Source organism: Otolemur garnettii, unplaced genomic scaffold, assembly GCF_000181295.1.
Source record: "Otolemur garnettii isolate 467f Iridium unplaced genomic scaffold, OtoGar3 scaffold00007, whole genome shotgun sequence".
NCBI lineage: Eukaryota > Metazoa > Chordata > Mammalia > Primates > Galagidae > Otolemur > Otolemur garnettii.
The window spans coordinates 7,987,251-8,005,466 of NW_003852402.1; the positions used below are offsets into that span (position 1 = coordinate 7,987,251).

General features: G+C 43.5%; 1 protein-coding gene across 2 annotated transcripts in view; it reads right to left on the minus strand.

Moving 5' to 3' along the window:
* Positions 1 to 286: 286 nt before the first annotated feature.
* ADSL (adenylosuccinate lyase) overlaps positions 287 to 18,216 on the minus strand; it is a 19,291-nt gene continuing 1,361 nt past the window's right edge. For both annotated transcript variants that reach the window (XM_023509412.1, XM_003783175.3), the window contains exons 2-13: positions 15,161 to 15,364; positions 11,916 to 11,960; positions 11,278 to 11,357; positions 10,187 to 10,358; positions 9,915 to 9,961; positions 8,146 to 8,236; positions 7,308 to 7,377; positions 7,036 to 7,183; positions 4,560 to 4,650; positions 3,356 to 3,445; positions 1,997 to 2,173; positions 287 to 406 (exon numbers count right to left, since the gene is read on the minus strand). In XM_023509412.1, the coding sequence (XP_023365180.1) occupies positions 320 to 406; positions 1,997 to 2,173; positions 3,356 to 3,445; positions 4,560 to 4,650; positions 7,036 to 7,183; positions 7,308 to 7,377; positions 8,146 to 8,236; positions 9,915 to 9,961; positions 10,187 to 10,358; positions 11,278 to 11,357; positions 11,916 to 11,960; positions 15,161 to 15,325 (1,263 nt within the window). In that variant the 5' untranslated portion in view covers positions 15,326 to 15,364 and the 3' untranslated portion in view covers positions 287 to 319. The remainder of the gene's footprint in view (positions 407 to 1,996; positions 2,174 to 3,355; positions 3,446 to 4,559; positions 4,651 to 7,035; positions 7,184 to 7,307; positions 7,378 to 8,145; positions 8,237 to 9,914; positions 9,962 to 10,186; positions 10,359 to 11,277; positions 11,358 to 11,915; positions 11,961 to 15,160; positions 15,365 to 18,216) is intronic.

The window sequence follows — 18,216 nt, forward strand, 5'->3', positions numbered from 1 at the left end:
AAAAAAAAAAAAAAAAAAGAAAAGGACTAGACTAGAGCAGCTGGAAAATATGCCTTGGAAGAACAGAGAGCAGGTATGAGAGCTACATTTATTGTGCAAGTCTGTGCTGCCATAGACAATAGAGTCAACTACAATGCATTACATTTCTGCACTATTAACCTCCAGAAATGCAAAACCACCATGGGAAGAAGAATATGCAGCACTAATGTAAGGCAACAATTCTTAAGGTAAAATGAGGCACTACAATAATACTTTTTCACACCTCAGCAATCAAGTTGACAAAACCAACAATGAGTTTCTGTTTAATTCACTTCTGGCTCTATAGACATAATTCTGCTTTCACCTCCATCACGTTTTCATATGGTTTTAACAGGGGATAAACTTCTTCTTCTAAGAATCTCTGTACCTGCCAAAGAGGAAAGCAAACATAAGACAAAAGATGTAAGTGGATAATACCTTTTTCAATGTCAGCTGTTATCACTGAGACCTAATTGATTTTCCTTGACTGCCTGTTAGAAATCACTCCCTTGACATAGGCGATTCAACAAACATGCCTACCACTCTTCCCCACAAACCAGCCCCACCTGTGTTCTCTCAGTTGGTCCTACGATCTCCATAAGCTAACAGCACGTGGCTTCTGCCCTCCTCCTATTCAACCAGTCACCCAGAGATCAACCTCCTCTCACCCCTGTATCTACCATCATTGCTTTCTTTCACACAAAACCTTCATCATCTATTGTTTGGCCTGTTATAGTAGCCTCTTTGTTGGTCTCCCTACCTCTAGGTTTTAAGTCTTAAAGTACAACTTCTACATAACACCCGAGTGATTTGAATATAAAGGACAAACTCCTCTCTGTCCTCAGCTTCAGATCCGGTTAGTACTTCTAGGGCACTTGCTATTCCAGCAACACTCAACTGATTTTAGCTGCTTTTTGCCACCTCCTCTCACCCTAGCATTCCCAGGCTAACTCCTACTTGTTAGTTCAATGTGCTATCTTCTGAGAAGTCCTTCCTTACTTCTACTACACTCTGTCTTATAAGGGATGTCTCCTCCTTTGTGACAAATGCCCCCCGCACACACCAAAGATGCACTTCCCTCAATCCCTACATGTACTGCTTGGTATTCTATAAGGACGTATTTATAGGTCTTTACTACTAAGTTGTAAGTTCCATGAAGATATCTATTTCATCCTTAAATTCCCAGAACTAAATATAATACCTGAAGACACACTGAGCACCTGGTATGCACTGAGTAAATGTTTTTGAATTCTTCTAGTCTCCAAAAGCTCAGCAGGAAAAATGACAAAGTATTTACTGAGTATCTACTACACACTAAGCACTATGCTAGGCATTTTAATCCTTACAACACTATGAGATATTATTTCTTTTTTCTTTTTGAGACAGAGTCTCATTTTGTTGCCCTCGGTAGAGTGCTATGTTATCACGGCTCACAGAAACCTCAAACTCTTGGGCTTATGTAATTTTCTTGCCTTAGCCTCCCAAGTAGCTAGGACTACAGGCGCCTGCTGCAACACCTGGCTATTTTTAGAGATGGGGGTCTCACTCTGGCTTAGGCTGGTCTTAAACTAGTGAGCTCAGACAATCCACTTGCCTTCGTCTCCCAGAGTGCTAGGATCACGTTATGAGCCATCATGCCCAGCCTGAGATATTATTTCCATACCTTCAGACAATAAAGACCAGAAGTCAGGATGGAACCCAGATCTACCCGACAATAAAACCCAGTATTTGTCCATTACACCATATTCTTGAGAACAAAAGGGAATTCTGAGAAACCCACAGTAGAAATACTTAAGGCAACTCAAAACAGTCAAATGTTTACAAAAATTTTAACAAACTGGTCTGACTTCTTTCTAACTAGTCTCATTCCCACTGTAAAGTATAAACATCAAAGACAGTAGGCCAAGTTCTGCAGCCCAAAAGTGTGAGAAGAGGGCATCTAGGTAAAGTCCCCAGGACGGTTCTGATGGATGCTTACCTGCTGGGCTGCACAACCAGTGAAAGAAGAAGGGTCCAGTAAACAGTCCAACTGGGCGTGAATGGGACTGAAGTAGGCATCAGCCTGGATACGCTCGATTAGGTCATTGTCACCCCCTTCTTGCTTAACCACAGCAGCTGCCTGCTGAGAGAGCACTCTGATTTTCTCATGGCAATCCTGAGAAGACAGGGGAAATAGGATAGTCACCATCAAGAGGGCATATGAATGCTCTTAACAAGTCATGAGCTACTTCACATCCATGCTGGTACACAAAGCCCCACTAGGCTAAAGTGGTCCCCCTTAGTCTGAGTCCATGAAAGATGTCAACTCTCTGACCACATTTTTGCATGAACTGAAAGTGGGTGCCCACCTTGCTCTGGGCTCTTCTTTAAAGCCCTATGAATCTTTGCCCTTGGTTTCTGCTCTCTTTCCATCACTTACATTTTTTTTTTTTAGAGACAGAATCTTACTCTATCACCCTCAGTAGAGTGCCGTGGCGACACGCCTCATAGCAACCAACAACTCCTGGGTGTAGGTGATCCTCCCGAGTAGCTGGGACTATAGGCGCCCACCACAACGACCAGCTATGTTTTTATTGCAGTTTGGCCAGGGCCAGGTTTGAATCCCCCACCCTCAGTATATGGGGCTGGTGCCCTAGCCACTGAACCACAGGCGCTGGCCTCTTTCCATCACCTTCTATGGAACTTCAGACCTCACTCCTTCACTAAAAGTGGACTTTTTTGTTTTACTATTCAGGATTCATTGAGGATACAAAGAATTAGGTTACACTGATTGCATTTGTTAGGTAAAGTCCCTCTTATAATTGTGTCTCACCCCCAAGAGGTGTTCCATACACTGTTAAGACCCCCCCATTCCCCTCCTTCTGAGTGGACTTTTTCTATAGGCAACTGAGTGATCAACTTTTAATAAACTGATTTCACCACAATAATCTCAGAGATAGCAGAATATGGTCACTGCTGATGGCTATAATCCTAGCTGTCTTGAAGGCCAAGGCAGGTGGATTGCTTGAGCTCATGAATTCAAGACCAGCTGAGCAAGATCAAGACCCCGTCTCTAACTAAAAATAGAAAAACTAGCCATTGTGGTGAGTGCTTATAGTCCTAGCTACTCAGAAGGCTGAAGCAAGAGGATGGCTTAAGCCCAGGAGTTTGAGGTTGCTGTGAGCTATGATGCCAAGGCACTCTACCCTTGGTGACAGAGTGAGACTGTGTCTCAAAAAAGAAAAAAAAGAAAAAAGACTATGGTCACTGCTCTGTACCAATACTGTGACTTCAGGGAGTAAACAGTAGGACCAAAGGTGCATGCCCAATTTATCCATAGGCACGAAGGGTTACAAACCTGACGGCTACCCCCAGCTTTGACCATGGCCATGATGATATTCTCTGTAGCCATGAAAGGCAGCTCTTGACGAATACGCCGTTCAATTACCTAAAGAAAAGATGGAAAGGTCAAGGATGTCTCAAGTTACAAAGGAATATACATAGCAGGACATCAACTATCTCAAGCAAACCCAGGGACACAAACTACAATATTTATGGAGAGAATAATGGGTTGTTTTTATTCTATATGGAATGTTTCAGTCTTCTTATTAAGCCAGAGATTTTTTTTTTTTTGAGACAGAGTCTCACTATGTTGCCCTTGGTAGAGTGCTGTGGAGTCACAGCTCACAAGCAACCTCAAACTCTTGGGATCAAGCGATTCTCTTGCCTCAGCTTCCTGAGGAGCTGGGACTACAGGCACCCGCCACAACGCCTGACAAATTTTTTTTTTTAGAGATAGAGTTTTGCTCTGGCTCAGGCTGGTCTTGACCCATGAGCTCAGGCAATCCACCTGCATCGGCCTCCCACTGGGATTACAAGTTATCCTCAAGGTATCCCCCTGGGTAGAGTGCTGTGGCATCACAGCTCACAGCAATTTCCAACTCCTGGGCTCAAGCGAGTCTCCTGCCTCAGCCTCTCAAGTTGCTGGGACCACAGGCGCCCACTACACATTGCCTGGCCATTTTTTGGTGGCAGCCATCATTGTTGTTTTGGTGGGCCCGGGCTGGATTCGAACCCGCCACCTTAGGTGTATGTGGCTGGCGCCTTAGCCACTTGAGCCACAGGCGCTGCGCCCAGAGATTTAAGAAAAGAATATTGATGTAAATAAACTTAAAAGTTGCCTCAGAGGAATGCTTCCTAAAACCCAAATTTGTTACATTTTAATGCCCAGTGTTAGGGAAGAGCTGAGTGTATGATATGAAGCAATCTGCTGAGGTTCTTCAAAACAGGTGAATGGAGCCATTACTCTGCCTGGTCATACCAGAGCCAATGATTCAAGCTGGTAGTAGCAAGAGTGAGGCAATTTAAAGTACTTCTTTTTCCTTTTTCTATAAATGTGTCTATCCACTCCACAGAGCTAGTTCCTCTAGAGCTATGTTATGAACTTAAGCTGGGACAAACTCTGATCGGACCAGAATCCAGCTCCCGTGACATACTCCAGAGTGCTCCTCTTCCCACATTCCAACCCTTCCCTAATAATTTACTTTTTTGAGGACTCTTACTTTGGGGTACACCACCAATCCTTCAGAAATGTTCTGTAGCGTATTCAATATAGTATCTGCAGTAAGAAATGCCTCAGCCAAACAGATACGTCTAAAAAACAAACAGTCATTCAGTTACCTCTTTTAACAAATAATTTCAGTAAAAAGTGGGGTGTGTCAAAAGAAGATGCCCTACTGACTTCTCATGACATATGAACTCTAGACAATTTCCTTCAATCTCATGACTCCAACTACCCCAATGTCCTGGTGATGTGCCCAAGCGCCATCCCTTATAGCTGAGAGCTTCCCTTTGTTGACCTATTGGCACCTCAGACTCCTGCAGGAATGCAGTCACTTTCTCACTGCTCTTGCCCTCCTTGTAACCTTTGCCTCAGCAGATTGAACTAGCACCCCAGTCACCAAGTTCTTCATACTCCATTCAGTCATCAAGGTGGGCTAGTTTGCCATTTCCCTGAATCCACATCCTTCTTCTCCATTTACATGGCTGTTGTGCCAATGTGGGCTTAGGACTTTTTTTTTTAAAGACAGAGTCTCCCTCTGTTGCCCTGAGTGCCGTTGTGTCATAGCTCACAGCAACCTCAAACTCTTGGGCTCAGGCAGTCCTTTTGCCTCAGCCTTCACCTCCTGAATAGTTGGGACAATAGGTACCTGTCACAATGCCTGGCTAATTTTTCTACTTTTAGTAGAGATGGGGTCTTGCTCTTGTTCAGGCTGATCCTGAAGTCCTGACCTTAAGCAATCTGTTTGTCTAGAGGCATCAGCCATGATGCCACGTCTGGACTTAGGACTTTATTTTTTTTTTGAGACAAGAGTTTCACTTTGTTGCCCTCAGTGGAGTGCCCTGGCTTCACAGCTCACAGCAACCTCAAACTCTTGGGCTCAAGTGATTCTCTTGTCTCAGCCTCCCGAGTAGCTGGGACTACAGGTGCCCGACTATTTTTAGAGATGGTGTCTTGCTCTTGCCCTTGCTCAGGCTGATCTCAAACCTCTGAGCTCAAGCAATCCACCCACTTTGGCTTCCCAGTGTGCTGGGATTACAGGTGTGAGCCATGGCACCCTACTCTGGATCAATAACTTTTAAAGCCACTTCCTAACTTGTTCTAACCTGATTCATGCCACCTTAAAGCTGATTATCCATAGAGTTGCCAGTGTGTTTTAATAGGCATATCTCATTAGGTAACCCCTTGCTAAAAAGTTCTCACTGGCTGACTTTGGAAGGAGTTCACATAACTTATTTCTATAGACAAACCCTGGATTATGTACAGACAACCTGAGAGCAAGCTTTAAGTACACATCCTCATCTGCTGGAGAAATCTCAGTACCATGGGAGAATAATAAGAATTTGCTTTATCTTTTTTTTTGGGGGGGGGATAGAGTCTCACTGGGTCAACCTCAGTAGAGTGCCATAGCATCTTAGCTCACAGCAGCCTCGTGATCCTCTTGCCTCAGCCTCCCAAGTAGCTGGGACTACAGGTGCCTGCCACAATGCCAGGCTATATTTTTAGAGACAGGGTCTCGCTCTGGCTCAGGCTGGTCTCAAACCTGTGAACTCAGGCAATCCACTCGCCTCAGCCTCCTAAGTGCTGGGATTATAGGCGTGAGCCACCATGCCTGGCCCAGGAATCTGCCTTAAATGATTATATACATAAAACGGAAAACCATGTGCAAGCTGGTACCTTATTAGTAGTTACAAATGACTTCTGACTCACCTCATAATTAATCAATCTGCCACTATGCCAAGACACAAAATGTGACATCTATTTGCCTTCAGGATAATAGTTAAATTCCTTTTGGGGCCTATAAGACCATTCATAGATGGCTACCACCTGCAAGCATGTCCTGCCCCATACTGACTTCACTCCACAGCACTACCCATGTATTAGTAACTCCCTCATGTTTGTTTCACCCACCTTTGTGACTTTATACATGCTCTAAATTTTGTCTTATAAAAGGGCTATGTCACAAGGCATCACCCCTACCATGACACTTTTTTTTTTTTTTTTTTTGAGACAGAGCCTCAAGCTGTCCTCCTGGCTGAGTGCCCGTGGCATTACAACTCACAGCAACCTCCAACTCCTGGGCTCAAGCGAGTCTCCTGCCTCAGCCTCCCAAGTAGCTGGGACCACAGGCACCCGCCACAGCGCCCGGCCATTTTTTGGTTGCAGCCATCATTGTTGTTTGGCGGGTCCTGGCTGGGGATTCGAACCCGCCACCTTAGGTGTACGTGGCTGGCGCCTTAGCCGGTCGAGCTATAGGCGCCGAGCCCTATGACACTTTTTGACTCCTCACACATATATTCTTCCCACTGTACACACTTCAGTCATAACATTTATCACACTGTCCTTTTAGTTTTTGCCTCCCTGGTAGACTCTAGGCTCCTTTAGGACAAGGAGGGAATGCAGAGATGTCCTTTTGCCTCCAGGTCCTTCCTTTTCTCCTACCAACTTGCTTAACATGACATCCCAGTGCCACTGACCGGTTGGCACTATCATCCAGTGTGCGTTCAAACCATTGCACAGATGCTGTCTGCAGTGGGTCCATGACAAGGGTCATCAGGTGACGGGCAAGGCTGCAGCACCGTTCTGAGCGCATGGGGTTCCGCTTATATGGCATCGCACTTGAGCCTGCCATGTAAAAGGACAAGATGCAAAGGCAGAAAAAACTTCAGAGGATAGTGTGTGCGCAAGCATGCTGTTGGGTGAGCTTTAGCAGTTGTGTGGTACTCACAGATCTCTACATAACACTCACCAATCTGCTGTTTTTCAAAGGGTTCCTCCATCTCCTTGAGGTTTGCCAGAAGACGTATGTCGGTGCAAATCTGGGGGGAGCAGGCAACAAGCATCATCCCACACTCTCAGTGTGCACAAGAGTCTGGGAGTAGTAAGTAGCAGGCTGATGACCAGCACGTCCTCCCCTCCCGAAGAGCTCCTGGTGAGCATCTTACTCAGACTTTGCTCCATTCCCAAAGAGCTAGGAGGACAAACTGAAGGAGTATGAAAACACATTTGTGAAACACTGCTTAAGACATTGTGGAAAGGGTGCGCCTGTAGCTCAGTGGGTAGGGTACTGGCCACATACACCAGGGCTGGCAGGTTTGAACCCAGCCCTAGTCCAACTAAAACAATAAAGACAACGAAACAGCAACCAAAAAATAGCCAAGCATTGTGGTGGGCACCTGTAGTCCCAGCTACTTGGGAGGCTGAGGCAAGAGAATTGTTTAAGCCCAAGAATGTGAGGTTGCTATGTGCTGTGACGCCATGGTACTCTACCTAGCTCTCTACTGAGAGCTTGACACTCTGACTCAAAAAAAAAAAAAAAAAAGACATCAATGGAGAGATAACAGCAAGATTAACTTTAAGGTGCCACTGTGTAAGATGGACATTTTGCAGTTCTTGGAGTAACTTTAAAGAGAATTCCAAAACTAGTCTTTCTCCTAAATACACCTTAAGGGCTCCATTTATAGGCCCCAAATTGTAAAAATGAGGTATGGTATCTCCCTTGAGAGAAAATTAATTCTGAGGCTGATTCAGTCTGGTTGTGGCACTCAAAGCTTCCATTCCCTGTTCTATAAGCTATCACCACTCACCTTATGCACTGATGCCCCCAAGCTAGCCAGCACAGACAGAACTTCAATATCTACTTTTCGTGTATAGGTCTGACCTGTGATAATGAAACTCCTGGGAATAAAAGAGATTTATATTAAAATAGTACAAAGTACGGTGCAGTGACCCATGCCTGTAGTTCCAGCTACCTGGGAGGTTGAAGATTCAAACTTCTCCTTAGCCAGATTCCATCTTAAAACAACAACAACAACAACAAAACAATGGGGGCAGGGTGCAGAGCTCATGCCTATAATCCCAGCACCTTGGAAGGATAAAGCAGGAGGGTCATCTGGGGACAGAAGTTTGAGATCGGGCCGGGTGAGGTGGCTCATGCCTGTAATCCTTGCACTCTGGGAGGCCAAGATGGGTGGATTGCTCGTGCTTAGGAGTTTTGAGTCCAGCCTGAGCCAGAGTGAGACTTTGTCTCTTAAAAAAAAAAAAAAAGCTGGGCGTTGCGGTGGGTGCCTATAGTTCCAGCTACTTGGGAGGCTAAGGCAAGAGAATCACTTAAGCCCAAGAGTTGGAGGTTGCTGTAAGCACTGACGCCATGGCACTCTACTGAGGGTGACAAAGTGGAGCTCTGTCTCAAAAAAGAAAAAAGAAGAAAGGCTCGGCACCCATAGCACAGTGGTTATGGCACCAGCCACATACACTGAGGGTAGCAGGTTTGAACCCAGCCAGGGCCAGCTAAACTACAATGACAACTGCAAAAAAAATAGCCATGCATTGTGGTGGGTCCCTGTAGTCCCAGCTACTTGGGAGGCTGAGGCAAAAGAATAGCTTAAAAGCCCAAGAGTTTGAGGGTGCTGTGAGCTCTGATGCTATAGCACTCTACTGAGGGCGACATAGTGAGACTGTCTTAAGAAAAAAAAAAAGGTTTGAGATCAGCCTGGGCAACATAGCAACATCTCATCTCTACAAAAATTTTTTTTAAATTACCTAGGTATGGGCTGGCGCCTGTGGCTTAAAGGAGCAGGGTGCCAGCCCCATATACCAGAGGTGGTTGGTTCAAACCTGGCCCCAGCCAACAACTGCAAAAAAAAAAATAAAATAAAGCCAGGTATGGTGGCATACATTTCCAAGTCCTAGCTATTTGGGAGGCTGAAGTGGGAGGATCCCTTTAGCCCAGCAGTTTGAGGTTACAGTGAGGTACGATTAAGCCACTGCACTATAGCCTGGGTGACACAGTAAAACCTATTCTCTTAAAAAGATAAATCTGAATTAAATTTTTTTTTGTAAACATTCAAATGTGGCTCTGTCAAACAAACATAAATAGGTCCTAAGGAAAAGTCTGGTCTCAGTGGCACACTATATCACATTGAGCCCAGATTCCCTGAACGGTAATGTGTGCCTGGGACAAACTTTTCTTCCACTCCTTTTTACTCAGGAAGAAACATGGTCCAACATACCCATGTCCTGTCAGAGCTTGAGGGACATGCCTGCAAGAAAGAATCATTGTAGAACTTGGGGCCCTCAGTGGAAATGGGTCATATTTAGCCTAACTCACTGGAGGCCTTCAGTAAAGAAATAAAACCAATCAATGGATAAGGGCATTCTAAAGAAATCAGAAGTAAATAATTTTCTTTTTTCTTATAGATTACAAGAAAATAAATCCAGACTGTAAGAAAATCTCAGTCAGAGAGAAACAAATGGGTAGAAGAACAAAAAAAGTAGTTGTCAAAAAAAGTTAAGGTCCAATCTAGAGACTTTCACCAAGTTAATAAGGAAGCCAATGCTCTTCCCATTTACCTACCTCTTAAATCCTGCCTTTTCTGTCACCATCTTGTCAAGCTGTTCTACCTTAGAGAGAAAAGACACATCTATACAGAAATCCAGGTATCCAGGATAAGAATATCTCAACCTGTCATCCTGATCAGGTCTCAGCCCTTGGAGCACTTTCTAGTCCAAAGCAAACACCCCTCCACTTCTGACTCCATCCTCCAATCACTTTCATCATACTGATCAGCCTTTTCTCCTGGGCTCCACTGCTGAACTTTGGTATCTCTCAGGTCACTTTCAGAATACCTTTTGGTGATCACCTTCGAAGAGCTGCAAGAAGCTGGCCTGAGTACCAGTGGTACCCTTCACTCCCCGGAAGCGCAGGTCATCCTGGACACGCTTTAAGTTCTGGAGATCAATGCAAAGATCCTGAATCCAAAGACAGCAACGTTTCCCAACTGTGGTCAGCTGAGCAGGCCTGAAAATAACCCAATGATTTAACACAAAGACGTCTACACCAAGGCCTTACTTCATGAAAGCTTCATTGCTACATGTATTAATCATGAAAATACACATTTTTTATTTATATTTATTTATTTGAGACAGTCTCTTATGTCATCCTCAGTAGAGTGCCATGGTGTCATAGCTCACAGTAACCTCAAACTCTTAGGCTTAAGCGATTCTCTTGCCTTAGCCTCCTAAGTAGCTGGGACTACAGGTGCCTGCCACAACACCTGGCTATTTTTTGGTTGCTGTTGTCATTGTTGTTTAGCTGCCCCGGGCCAGGCTCGAACCTGCCAGCCTTGGTACATGTGGCTGGCACCGTAACCACTGTGCTATAGGCGCTGAGCCAATACGTACATATTTTAAAAGTCAAAAATACACTCTAATTTAAGAAAAAAACATCAAAAATATAAAAAGTAGAAAAAATTATTTACTCTATTTCACAAACCAGAGTTATCAGTATTTACATTATTGAATACTCTCATCCAATCTTTGTGCCACTTACAAGCTCTCTTTTCCTAACATTAACTTACACACATTTCCATTGCTATTAAGTCCACTGAACATCATTTTAATGGTTGCATATTATTGCAACTTACAAATACCTTATTTGATTGTTCCCTTATTTTCTGGATGTTAAAATTGTTTCCAGTGCCTACTATCACAAATAATATCTTTTTATGGCTCTTCATACATATTCCCAAAGGAACTGTTAGACTTAAACCCTCTCACCAGTATGGCTTTTAAGGTAGATATCAGGCTCATTCCTTATAAAGTTTAAGTTATTTGCTTAATATCCTTCACCGCAAGGTTGCCATGGAAAACAAAGAACTGACTGGAAACCATATGCACATAAATAAGCCCAACTCCCAAGAAGTAATCTTTCCACTTACTGAAAATGTGTGAAACCTAACGTGGGTAGATCAGCTCGTTCCTTAGCAAAGCTGGCAAGCCGAGAGATCACTCTGGCAAGCTATAAGAAAGATCATGTGGTAGAAAGGAGGGTGAATTCAGGTTGAATGCATTATATAATAGGAACTAAACTTTTAGATAATTTTATACAAAATTAGACCTCCAGCTCCTGAAAGGCAGCAGCCCATTTCTTTTCATTTTTGTATCCTGAAGTGCCCTATAGAGTTCACAGCAACCAGTATCTGAAAACTGAATTGACTACCTAAAAAGTTACAAACTATTTTAAGACCAATGCAGAAAACCAGGACAAAATCATAATCCTGACTGACATATTCAAGCACCATGCCTTTGCTTACACGTCCTTTGTTTAAAAGGTTATGTTTTAAGAAAGCCTTCATCTATAGTGTTTTAAAGAAGCAATTAGTTTTACAGATTAGATATATTGTCAACCACCTGAGAAAACGACAATCTATGTATTTATAACCCCTTTTTGGGGTTTTTTTAATAAACTTTTTAAATGACCTTTTTCTATGTACATTTAAACTGTGTTTAGTCATAATTGTGGTGGTCCCATCAGAGGGAATCTAGGGTTGGTAGCAAATGTCTACCAACTCCTTACCTTTGGCAGAAGCAGGTCAAATGCATTTCTAAGAATAATCAGGTCCTACAAAGGAAAATGTAATAGTGTTACAGCAAAGAGCTTTGCTCACACAACATTATGCAATACTTATTGGCCATCATGGCTGGGTGTCTCAGCTAGCAGCCCATCTCACCCTGCACCCACTACACAGGCCTGAAGATACTAACGTAAGTTGTTCTTTTCTGGTTGCTATTTTAAAAGCAGACCAACTTAGACAGCAATACTACAGGGATCTGTAAGAATCAAAACCTTCATATTCACAAAGCCCAATGTAGCTGGTACCTAAACTGACGGGAAACTGGGCAAGTCAACAAGGTTTGTAATTTTCCAGAGGAGTACTTGAGTTTGAGTACATTCCACTGGTTCTTCCCCCCTTTCCCTCACCTACAGGTGTAAATAAGGAAGGGCATGACCCAGAATACCAAGGTTTAGGAAGCTTAAAGCTGCTATTGAGGAAGATAAGAGGTGTATGTATTTCAGGCAACTCTAATATGTGCTTATAGAAGACAGAAATTGCTAAGCTCAGCTACACACCGGGTACTTTTAAAAAGGATTTTTCAAGTGAGATCATCGTTCTCCTCCAATTATCTTACCAATCACACAGTGATGCCTTTAATTACGTACTACTTGGGGCAACTTAAAAAATTACTGGTTTGGCTGGGTGCAGTGGCTTATACCTGTAATCCTAGGACTCTGGAGGCCAAGGTGGGTGAACTGCTTGAGCTCAAGAGTTCAAGACCAGCCTAAACAAGAGCAACATCCCTGTTTCTACTAAAAAACAGATGAAGGCGGAGCCTGTGGCTCAGTGGGTAGGGCGCCGGGCCCATATACAGAGAGTGGCGGGTTCGAACCCAGCCCTGGCCAACCTGCAACAAAAAAAATAGCCATGTGTTGTGGCGGGCGCCTATATTCCCAGCTGCTCCGGAGGCAGAGGCGAGAGAATTGCCTAAGCCCAGGAATTGGAGGTTGCTGTGAGCTGTGATGCACAGTACTCTACCAAGGGCAATAGAGTGAGACTCTGTCTCTGAAAATAAATAAATAAAATAAAAATAAAAAATAGATAAGCAAGAGGATGGCTTGAGCCCAAGAGTCTAAGGTTGCTGTGAGCTATGATAATGACACGGCATTCTACCTAAGGCAACAGAGTAAAACTCAGTCTCAAAGAAAAAGAAAATTACTGGTTTATTCCTGAACTGGATGTTTATCTGGAATCTAACTTCTGGGCCCCTGAATACATTGATTAAAGCACAAGCTTTGGAATCATTCTTGCTGAGCTTATATCCTTTCTACTTGGGTTATCTTAGGCCACTTTTTAAATTTTTTTTTGGCCGGGGATGGGTTTGAACCCACCACCTCTGGCATATGGGGCCAGTGCCCTACCCTTTTGAGCCACAGGCGCCGCCCTTAGGCCACTTCTTTAACCTCTCTGTTTGTTTCCTCATCTGTAAAACAAGGGTAATAAAACCAGGCCCCAGATTCTAGAACTCCATATATATAAAATCTCTAAAAAAGGCAACACTACAGAGAAAAGACGCAGGTCAGTGGTTGTCTGGCACTGTGGACAGGAGTGACAACAGAAGATGGCAAACAGACACAGGAGAACGTCTCAGGGTGAGGTATACGCTTTATTTTTTATTTTTTTGTTGAGACAGAGTCTTACTTTATTGCCCTCAATAGAGTACTGTGGTATCACAGCTCATAACAACCTCCAACTCCTGGGCTTAGGCTATTCTCTTGCCTCAGTCTCCCGAGTAGCTGGGACTACAAGTGCCACCCCAACACCCAGCTATTTTTATTGTTGTTGCAGTTTAGCTGGGGCCGGATTTGAACCCACCACCCTCAGTATATGGGGCTGGGGTCCTACTCACTGAGCTACAGGCACCGCCTTAGGGATACACTTTAAAACTGGAGTATGGTGAAGGCAGAAAAATTGGATACAGGTACTAAAACTCATCAAAGTGTACATCTTTAGAAAACTTAAAAAGACTGTCTAGGCTTGGCACCTGGGGCTCAAGTGGCTAAGGCGCCAGCCACATACACCTGAGCTGGCAGGTTCAAATCCAGCCTGGGCCCGCCAAATAACAATGACGGCTGCAACCAAAAAATAGCAGGGCATTGTGGTGGGCAACTGTAGTCCTAGCTACTTGGGAGGCAGAGGCAGAAGACTTGCTTGAGCCCAGGAGTGGGAGGTTGCTGTGAGCTGTGATGCCACGGCACTCTACCCAGGGTGACAGCTTGAGGCTCTGTCTCAAAAAAAAGACTATCTAAAATAGAGATAATAGCATCTATCTCCTACGGCAACTGTGAATAATAAATGAAGTAGTACATACAAAGTGCTCACAATAGTGTTCAGCACCTAGTACATGTTCAGGCAAATATTTGCTATTACTTTTCCATGTTTGACTATAAAATACTTTGCTAATTAAAGGTTTTAGTCAACAATTACAATGAGACCTGTGAGCAATGATCTGCACTCTAGCCTAGGCAACAGAATGAGACCCTGTCCAAACAAAATTTATAATGCAATCCTTCTTTCCTTTCAAAAGCCACAGTAAAGAGTTATAAAGGATATTAGGGAAAGGTGGGGGAAAAAGGATGTTAGTAAAAAAAGGCCAGCCTGGCACTACAGTTCACACCTGTAATTCTAGCACTCTGGCGATCCAAGGCAAGAGGACTACTTGAGCTCAGTTCAAGATGAGCAAAAGTGAGACCCCATCTCCACTAAAAAAAAAAAACCAAACCAAAACAAAACAGAAAAATTAGCTGGGCATTGTGGTGCATGCCTATAGTCTCAGCAACTAGGGAGGCTGAGGCAAAAGGCTCTCTGGAGCCCAAGAGTTTAAGGTTGTTGTAAGCTATGATACCATCGGACTGTATCTAGGGCAACAGAGTGGGACTCTGTCTCAAAAAAAAAAAAAAAAAGAAAAAGAAAAAGAAAAGCCCATTGGAAAATTATCTCAGCCACTAAAAGGCTAAGATCTTAGCTTATGTCTAGAATTCCAGCACATAAGCAGCATTGTAGGTCTTATTTTATGAAGTCACTAGGTTCTTAAACACTTTAGATGAGAAGGAAACTAAAAGCAGAAAATTCCTAAACATTTTCAGCCAGTATACCCCTAAAAATAAAGACCCAGAGTCACTTCCTAAATTAGACATAATCAAATTAAATGTATAAATGCAATAAAAAAAATTGAATCCTAAGTATAAACAACAGGGATTCCTACTGTATTATCTCCAACATAGCAAGAGGTGGCACCAAGATGAATAACGCCTGCAGCTTTTGGACAGCAGTGACCAAATGTGTGCACATGAGCCATCACATCGTGTCGTAATCGTTTCTCTTCTTCAGCTGCCATCTTAAAGTCGATATTGTCCAGGTTTGATTTCATCTCTTGGATTTGTTCATCTGTGATAGGCAAACCCAATGTCTGCAGAATAGGCAAAATAAAATAACCTTAATATCACATTTATTTGGTTCATGTTAGCATTTATGCTCTGTCTCCCAATTCTTAAATTAAAATTTGAGTGGTACCCGCCTGTAGTCCTAGCTACTTGAGAATACAAGGTGGGAGGACTGCTTGAGCCCAGGAGTACAAGGCTGCAGCAAGCTATAACTACACCATTGCACTCCAGCCTGGGACAGATTGAGAGCCTGCCTCAAGGAAAAAAAAAAGCCTGCATGGTAGCTCAACTTGTAATCCTATCACTCTGGGAGGCCAACACAGGAGTTGAAGAACAGTCTAAGCAAAAGCAAGACCTTGTGTAAAGCAAGACGTTTGGTAAAAATAGAAAAAATTAGCCAAGTATGGTTGCAGGCATCTGTAGTCTAAGCTAGTCAGGAGACTGAGTAAGGAGGATCATTTGACCCCAGGAATTTGAAGTTGCAGTAAGCTATGATGATGCCATTGCATACCACTTAGGGTGACAGAGTGAGATGAGACCCTGTCTCAACAACAAAAAAAACTGAGGGGGCTGGGCACAATGGCACACGCTTGTAATCCTAGCACTCTGAGAGGCTGAGGTGGGTGGACTGCTTGAGCTCAGTTCAGAGATCACCCTGAGGAAAAGCAAGACCCTGTCTCTACTAAAAAAAGAAAAAAAGAAAAAAAACTAGCCAGGCGTAGAGGTGGACGCCTGTTGTCCCTGTACTTACAGGGCTGAGGCAAGAAGATCACTTCAGCTCAAGAGTTTGAGGTTAAGGCCAGTGTCCGTGGCTTATGCCTGTAATCCTAGCACTCTGGGAGACTGAGGTGGGTGGATCGCCTTAGCTCACAAGTTCAAGAGCAGCCTGAGCCAGAGAGAGACCTCATATCTAAAAATAGCTGGGAGTTGTGGCAGGTGCCTGTACTCCCAGCTACTCCAGAGGCTGAGGCAAGAGAATTGCTTGAGCCCAAGGGTTTGAGGTTACTGTGAGCTGTGATGCCATGGTACTCTACTAAGGATGACCAAGTAACACTCTGTCTCAAAAAGAAAAAAGAGTTTGAGGTTGCTGTGAGCTATGTGACACCAAGGCACTCTACCCAGAGCGACAGAAACGCTGACTCAAAAAAACCCCAAAAAACCCACAAAACTTTGAAGGCAACCAAGCTAAAAGTATGAGGTAAATTTTATTCTAAGTAAATACCAATACATAAAATAACAAAACAATCCCACTCCATCTGCCCTATACCTCTGCTTAGCTTACCTCGTCACATGTTCCTGTGCTCAAATACCATCTTCTCAGAGAGGTCCTCCCTGACTTCAATGCAAAACACCATTCTATGTCTATCCTTGATCTATCCTTCCAGCCTGTTTAATTTAGAGCACTTAGCTTCACCTGACATTTTTACATATTTGTTCGCCTATCCTTTCCCTCTAGAACAGGCGTCCTCAAACTATGTCCCGCGGGCCACATGCGGCCCACCTAGGACATTTATCGGGCCTGCCGCGTGTTTTTGCTGCCTGTCCTGCTTAGCAGCCAACTCGTCCTGGGGCCCGCAGTCTGGCCCTCCAATGGTCTGAGGGACAGTGAACTGGTCCCCTGCTTAAAAAGTTTGAGGACCCCTGCTCTAGAAGGTATACTTGAGAGAGCTTTGTTATATTTATTGCTTAATCCTTAATGTCAGGCACACAGGTGCCAAGTGTGGCAGCTTTAACATTTAACTAAGATAAATTTACCCGGAGAAACCAAAATTTAAAATTCTGTTAATTACATACAGCTAATTTAGTGCAACTGAAAACAATTCCAGGTAATACTGATGAGAAAACAAACACATCTTTTTTTTTTTTTTGTCTTTTGCAGTTTTTGGCCAGGGCTGGGTTTGAACCCACCACTTCGGGCATATCAGGCCAGTGCCCTACGCCTTAGAGCCACAGGCGCTGCCCACACATCAACATCTTATATTCATCTACCACTGCAAAAATTAGGCTGGCAAAAAATAGCTGGCAGCCCATAAGCCACTCAAAACCCTGGATCCAAAGGCTGAATATATACAGTGGTGAACTTGAAACTCACAGGCCTTGACTCTGGGGAGGGAGGATCTTGTATCTTAGACCTGGTATTGTCCAAAATGGTAGCTACTAGCCAGATGTAGCTATTTACATTAAAAAGTACTCTACAAAAATTAAAAATTCTGTTTCTCAGTTGCACTAGCTAAATGTCAAGTGTTTAGCAGCCACATGTAGCAGGTCTGCCTGGAACCTTTATCCTAGATATGACAGCTCAAGGCTCCTCCCAAAGCAAAGCAGCAGGGGGCAGGGTGTGGCTGTACTTTTCCCTCCACCAACCAATTTTTCTCAAACTTCATACTTTCCCTACAGCTTCTTGTCTGCATTCCTCCTCTCACAGTCCAAGTTTTTTTAAACTAAGTTTTGTAATTTATGCTAATGTTGACACTGTAATAAATAATCCAAACCCCAAATTATATGCATTTCAGACAAGGTGGGGACCAGACGAAAAGAACACATACTCAAGTGCTATATTCCAATACCAGCTGGAAGCCATTTACTAGCTATGGTGACCCTGGCAAAGTGTTTCTGAGTGCCACTACTCTCTAATCTATAAAATGGAGTATCAAATGAAATAGAAAAGAGTACATACTAGGCCATCACCAAACCACAACACATGATTAAGGTCTACTACTACTATTACCTGAGCTAATGTTTACAGTAAATTTCTCTATGCCTCCAGTCTCTTATCTATTAAATCGGTACAGTAATAGCTCTTACTCTGCAGGACTGTTCTGAGGATTAATAAGCAATTATATGTTAAGTCTTTTTTTTTTTTTTTTTTTTTTTGAGA